The sequence below is a fragment of the Octodon degus genome, unplaced genomic scaffold (assembly GCF_000260255.1).
Source record: "Octodon degus isolate 3935 unplaced genomic scaffold, OctDeg1.0 scaffold00298, whole genome shotgun sequence".
Taxonomy (NCBI): Eukaryota; Metazoa; Chordata; class Mammalia; order Rodentia; family Octodontidae; genus Octodon; species Octodon degus.
This window is the reverse complement of record NW_004524874.1, coordinates 415,861-422,845: the sequence shown is the minus strand read 5'-3', so window position 1 is coordinate 422,845 and position 6,985 is coordinate 415,861. Positions and strand designations below refer to the sequence as shown.

The window sequence follows — 6,985 nt, the reverse complement described above, 5'->3', positions numbered from 1 at the left end:
GATTGCTGTACACAATGAATTGCTTTGCATGGTCTCATCTGAGATAACTGGTGTAAGGATCTTGACATTTTTTATATTTGAAAACAAATAAAAATGGAAACATAAAAAAAATTGAACCTAACCATTGAATTTGATTCTGTTCTCATCCAATTAAGTTTGCAACCAGAACTGTGGAAAGAATCAAGGTTGTGAACTGTACTGATGACAAATAAGCATTTAAAAAGAGGGGCCAGGGAGATGGCTCAGTGGAATAAGCGCTTGCCTGGCAAGCGCAAGGGTGTGAATTCAATCCCCAGTTCTGCAAAAAAAAAAAAAAAAAAAAAGATGTTCCACATCACAGGTTATCAGGGATATGCAAATTAAAACAATGAGATGCCACCATATATCTACTAAAATGGCAAAACTCCAGAACGTTGACAACATCAAATGATGGTGATGATGTGAAGCAACAGAAAATTTCTAAGTGTTGACAAGAATGCAGTCACGTAGCCACTTTGTTTACAAATAGTCTGGTCTTTTTGTTTTTACAAATCTAAACATTCTTGCCATGTGACCCAGTAATCACACTCCTCAGTACTAATCACAGGAGTTGAAAAGTTAGTTCACACAAAACCCTGCATGAAAATGTTATAGCAGTTTTAGTCCTAAGTTCCAAAGCCTTCAGGCAATTAGGATGTTCTCACTGAATGAATAAATTTTGTTATATCCAGACAATGTTACATTATTCAGTGCTAAATGAAACAAGGCATCAGGCCATGAAAAGACACAAAAGAAACTTAACTGGATATTACTAAATGAAAGAAGCCATCCTAAAACAAGCTATATATTGTGTGCTTCTAATTATATGATATTTTGCAAAACGAAAAATATAGAGACAGTAAGCATTTGATGGCTGCCAGGTGTTCTGGGAAAAGAGAGAAGAATGGACCACAGAGGATGCATTTGGACCAGTGTAACTATTTCATATGATACTACAATGGTGATCATACATCATTATGATACAGGGATTAGGACCTCCAAATAGTCCAAACAATGTAAGAGAAATATAATTCCCAACCTACTAGATGTCTGATATGCCAAATTTGTGTTCCCCAAAAATCAAAGAATAAATTCTAAGGAACGGTGGAGGTTAAAAGTAGGAAATATTTATTGAAGGAAAGCAAGCTTCTAAGAGAGAAAGAAGGGCACCCAGGAAGTGGGTTGCCTACAAGCCCACTTCTCAAAGGAAGCTTTATAGAGAAAAATCACAAGGTGGGTTTAAGGTGACAAAACTTATGAGAAGATCACAAACGTAGTCACTTAGGTAACATTGATGCTATGGGGCAGGAAGCACATGGCAAACGTGCACAGAAAAAGCAAGGACCTTTCCTGGAAGGGATGGTCGAGGTCCTGATCCCCTACCCAGGTAATTAATGCCTATTTACAATATCAGTCATTATAGTTTATCCTCAGGGGATGTAGGTTTAGTGATTCCATCTTTGTCTTGAGTCTCTGTCTTCAAGGAATGCACCACCACTCACAGCTGTAACGAATCTTGTCTTCTGCGCTGACTCCTTGGAGGCCTAGCCCTTCCTGACTACCTACAATATTTCTATGGAACTTAGCTGTCTCTAATAATTATACATTGGTCAATAACTAAAATGTAGGACATCAAGGATGAACTTAAGTTAAACTATGGAGTTTGAACAGTATGCTGTCAGTTAGGTTTCTTAGTTGTAACAAATGCACCACTGTAGTGGCAGATACTGATAATGAGGGAAAGTTATGTATGTGTAGCCACAGGGTAGAAGGGGTGATCGAAATATACAGTGAATGTTTACATTTTTAAAAAGTTATTATGCATTGCTGCTAATCCACCTCAAAATTCTCTCCTTTTTTCTGAACACACTTATCACATCATTTTTGTCACTTTCTGAAGCAGTTCTAGAAGATTTCTGTGACTATCTGCATGAGGTACAACAGAAAATACACAAACTGCTGATACTGTGTCTTATCCAACAAAAATACAGGCTCACAGAAACATTATGTTATGTCTTTATCCACCTTATGCACCAGCTCAAGCACTATGCAACTCCTGGCTCTTCTCCATAGTCAAAATGACCGTGAAAGGTAAATGGCTTTAATCAATCAGGGTATCAAAACAGCCACAACAGAGCAACAAAAGACATGCCTGAAAGAGAACTTCAGAACTGCTTCAGAAAGTGGCAAAAAAGATAGGAAAGTGTATTCAGAGCAAGGGAGACATTTTTGAGAGGAATTAATGGCAATGTGCCATGAGATCAATGATGTAGAGTGTGCCTAAGGAGAGTCACATGTAGAGAAAACATTCTCTCAGGCTTTCACAGAGAGCAAATTGGCCAAGCAATGGCCATGACTCATCCTCATGGCTGACACTGACAAAGGATCTACAAAGTGCAGTACAAGGTTACAGGATAAATTCTGAGGGTACTTGACTGACCTTATCAGATACAAAAGTTACATTTCCTGTTATACAGGTCTTGTTTATCTTGGTCTTAACCATCCAGCAGAAAAGTATAAAAACGAGGTATATAAAGTAAAGCCATATTAATACGATGAGCTGTAAAAGGCTCAAGTCAATAACTTCTGAGGATAACCCACTACTATTATAGACTGCTGGACAGTGTTGGATTGTTTTGCTGAATTCAAGCACCTACGGTATTTAGATGCCAATAGAATACCCACCTCTGACAGGACTAAACAAAAAAAGGGGATACAAAGGAAAGAACATTATATATTTGTATATACAAAATAGGATAGATATACAGTTGCTTTCACTTAATTCAATGAGTAGAAAGAGGTGTACTAATAGTGTTTGGACAGGATATCCTGTCAGCTTCTTGTACTATGGATAATCACTAAGAAGATAATAATGTACAATGTATTGGTTATTGAAACTGTCCTATTAATCAGCTCTGAAACTGTCTGATTCATATTTGTTTCTCAATAAAATAAAATTTAAAAAAAAGATCATCAGAAGAGACTGGGTGTGGTGGTGTGTGCCTGTAATCCCAGCTCTTGGGAGGCTGTAAACAGATGGATCACTACGAGTCCGATCTAGTAGTGAAACCCTTTAACCCTGTAAATCCTTCCCTAAGAATACAAAAAAAAAAAAGATAATTTGAAGTCTCTGTCTGCAGAATGTGTCCTTCCAAAAGGTTGAAGGTCCAGGATACTTCTGAGATAACCCTGTCAGACACCAAAAACTCTTTGGCAGCAACTGTAAGGCTAATCTTAGGACAAAGAGCAGAAAAGTCTAATTCACTGTCAAAAAAAAAACCAGCAATGTGTCTTTTCTCATATTTTTTTAAAATGTAAACATTCACCATATATTTCAATCATGGCATATATTTATGGGAAATCTCTGTAACTTCACCTCACTTTTGCTTATGAACCTAAAATTCCTCTAAAAGCAAGTTCTACTATTCAAAAAAGAGAGGACTCATAAAAAGTTGCTAAAAAATCAAAGTTGGAAGTATCATAACAGACTCCCAGGCTCTTATTTGCTATTTGCCTTCCCTTGACCCTTCACACGAAGATGAAGCCCTCTTGAGATTGCTTCTATCAGTATCAAAAACCAGAAATTTTTCTACAAATATTTCTTATAAAGTCATAGGGTATTTGTATGACCTTTACAAATGATAATATAAAATCTCTGACATTAAACAAAAGACTATCTTCAGCAAATAAACTAGCACCTCTACACATTATCTTGGGAAACTTGGAAAGCCAGGAAAAGTTACATTAAAATACACTGCTCCTGCTTCTGCTTGATATAGCCACCTTGCTTCACCCAAGTTTCTGTGTTCTTTGCTTAAAAAAAAAAAAAATCATGAATTTAACCTGTGTGCACATGTGCACAGTGCAACAGGGAGCCTCTTCCTGTCAATGTGAGCTCTCATGAAATGATAAACTCACACAATGAAAATGCCTATCAACTAAAATACCCCTACCTATCTCCAGTACACACTTTTGGTCTCCACAATGCATCTTACTTTTTTGAAACTCTACTCCTTTAATGATATTCTTTCTTCCTCCTCAACCGCACATAATTGCCTCTCTCCTCCTCTCTTACCCCCACCAGTGGCCATCATTGCACTTTCCAAAGAAAAGAGATCAGTGTAAGCACACAGCCTGGTAGGCATCCTCAACAGAATTTACCACAGTGTCATATTTATTTCTTATGTCTACTCCCCCATTAGGTTGTAACCCACTCAAGAACCATAGAGTTCCTGCATTCTTGTTTCCTTCATCTTTGTATCTCTGGGGTCTGTAGTTGTGTCTATTAAAGGAGGGAGGATGCATTTGGATTCAAGTTTCAAATTAGAGAAATGGATGTGGTGGTCACATCTGTAAACCCAGCACTCTAGGAGGCCAAGGTTGGAGGATTCCAAGTTCTAGCCCAGTCTGGGCATTTAATGAGATACTGTCTAAAAATAAAACAGTTGAGGTTGTAGCTTAGTGCAGGACAGGATCAAAGGAATACACTAAAAACCAAATTACTGGTGTTTCTGCTAAATTGCACACATTATACAACTTTCTTATCATGAAAAGGTTAGCTAATGGGTGCTTTGGGAAGAGCTTTCAGAAGTCCCTATGTTTTATTTAGAAAGGAAATGGCCTACCAGGCAGACAACAAAGAACTGTTTTTCATACTCTACCTTCCCCATTTCTCTCACTCCTATTACCTCCACCACAGCCTATACTCATTTATTCATATCCCTTAACATGGAAATTTCTTAGAGAAAATTTTTAAAGTTAAAAAGCAGGAAGTGAAAAAAGTATTGCCTTTACATGCCCACCTCGAGAGACTCCATATGTGAGCTAGTTCCTCCCAAATGAGATGCAAGAAGACTAATTTCCTCGCTTCTCCTCACCACTTCCATTCCCATCAGAGATCCAGGGAGGCTTCATCTTCTGCAGGGGGAGCGGCACTCAGCAAGTGAAGAACAAAGTTACCATGGACACCTGCCCACTGTGGCTACTGCCAACTCAGTGCCAGTACTAACCAAAAACGAAACCCCCAGTCTGAGCTTTGAGTACACCTGTTTAGAGTTCCTGTCTTCTGTCACTACTCTGTATAGGTATTCTGAACAGGCATTCAATAAACACTCCCTTGATGAATACAGCTTATCATCTAATACAATAAAGGTATAAAACTATTACAGCATGTTTGTACATTAAAGATATTATGGTTTCATAATTCTAAAATCGTCATTAATAAGTGGGGTATGAACAGAGAACACAACTCGAAATAACATGTTATTTCCTTTCCTTTTTTTCAGCTCTGGTTTAAATAAACTTTCCAGGGCAGCTGTTTTACTGCAGTTATTGCCCAAGACATAGGCACTGATCAACACAGCAATAAGGAACTTGTGCCAATTACCTGGGGTTCTTACTCTGGCCTCTGTAAATACGGAATTAGTCACCCTACAGTACAACTCGGGCTATTTCGACCTAAGGTCAATTAAATCTTTTTAAAGGCAAGTTTCTCACTTACATCCCTCATTCACTGACACCCCTTAGCCCTCTCCTTCCGGCTTCCGTAGTCTCGCCAGGTATCGCGATATCTAGGCTGGGCTCCGCCCCGCTCCCCCTGCGGGCGGCTCGGAGCACTTCCGGAAGAGGTGAGCCTGCTGTGGAGAGTGCTGTGTGTTTCCGGCTGCTTCCTCAGCCTGACAGAGCGCCCTGCTCATGTAGTGGGTACAGAACAGGCCGTCGGACCTGCGGCCTCGCGTCATGGACCGGGACCTTCTGCGGCAGTCCCTGAATTGCCACGGGCCGTCCTTGCTCTTCCTCCTCCGGAGTGAGCAGCAGGACAACCCGCACTTCCGGAGCCTCCTGGGGTCGGCGGCGGAGCCCGCTCGGGGTCCTCAGCCCCAGCCGCACGTACAGGGCAGGTAATGGGACAGCCGCGCCGCCGCGAAACTGGAAGGGGCCCCGGCCGGGCCCGCAGCCGCCGCCCCGGACTGCGCCTGGAAGCCCCGCGCGCGAGTCCGCCTCGCTGGCGCAGGGGGCTGAGCGGAGGCGGGTCAGAGACCCGTGAGCGCGACGCGGACGGCGAGCGAACCCGCCGGCGATGATCGGCCGGGCGCGCGTTCTTTGACTAGAGTCCCCTGGGCTTTTATCCCCGAGGCTGGAGGTGTCTCTTGTTAGGGTTTCCCCGCCCTCCACCTTCAGGTTGGCGAATGAGCGAATTCCTGTTTAAAACTGTCCGAGGACGTGAGACCTCGAGCTTAGAGCTGGTTGGACAGTGGAAGCCATAAGCATAAGTTTGGAGGTAAAAAGTTTTGCAGATAAACCAGTATTCATAAGTTGTTTCTTTTTAAGAAAAGAGAAGAGAGTCGACAATGTCGAAATACAAAAATTCATCTCCAAAAAAGCAGATCTGCTCTTTGCACTTTCCTGGAAATCAGATGGACCTGCAGCGTCCGAAGTTCACGAAGACAATGAAGGTGGGTTTAGTCTTGAAATCATTTTAGGATCGAATGGTTGCTCTAACAGTATTCCAGAGTAAATGAAAATCCAAACTGTTGTTTATGATTCTAATTGTATTTTTTGCAGAACATTTTGCAGTCATGCCACCTTTAGAGCAGTTCATGGAGATGCCTAGTGTGGATCGCAGAGAGCTTTTCTTCCGAGATATTGAGCGTGGTGATATAGTAATCGGAAGAATTAGCTCCATTCGGGAATTTGGTTTCTTCATGGTGTTAATCTGTTTAGGAAGTGGCATCATGAGAGACATATCCCACTTAGAAATCACAGTAAGTTACTGACTTTTCAGTTAGCTCTGGTTTTGATAGTTATCTCATTGAAGAAATGTGTGTGTGTGTGTGTGTGTGTGTGTTTTAAACAGTTTTATTGACATATACTTCCTGAGTATTTGGAGAAGCATTAATCGGAGGAAAAACGTTTCTTCCTCCATTTTTCGTTTGGGGATTTTTTTTTTTTTTTTTTTTTTTTTTTT

At 40.9% G+C, this 6,985-nt stretch overlaps 1 protein-coding gene and 1 long non-coding RNA gene across 3 annotated transcripts in view; one reads left to right on the top strand and one right to left on the bottom strand.

The window, feature by feature from the left end:
* Positions 1-3,153: 3,153 nt before the first annotated feature.
* On the bottom strand, positions 3,154-5,572 carry LOC111814364. Its single transcript, XR_002819369.1, has 3 exons — positions 5,519-5,572; positions 4,821-4,935; positions 3,154-3,251 (listed from the first exon to the last, which is right to left on the bottom strand). It is a non-coding gene; the product is annotated as an uncharacterized LOC111814364 (long non-coding RNA).
* Positions 5,573-5,626: 54 nt separating this feature from the next.
* The window catches only part of Ttc14 (tetratricopeptide repeat domain 14), a 10,958-nt gene continuing 9,599 nt past the window's right edge, over positions 5,627-6,985 (top strand). For both annotated transcript variants that reach the window (XR_192908.2, XM_004647276.2), the window contains exons 1-3: positions 5,627-5,918; positions 6,349-6,473; positions 6,583-6,782. Coding sequence is in view for 1 of the 2 variants with exons in the window: in XM_004647276.2 (XP_004647333.1) it covers positions 5,758-5,918; positions 6,349-6,473; positions 6,583-6,782 (486 nt within the window). In the remaining variant the exon portion in view is untranslated. The remainder of the gene's footprint in view (positions 5,919-6,348; positions 6,474-6,582; positions 6,783-6,985) is intronic.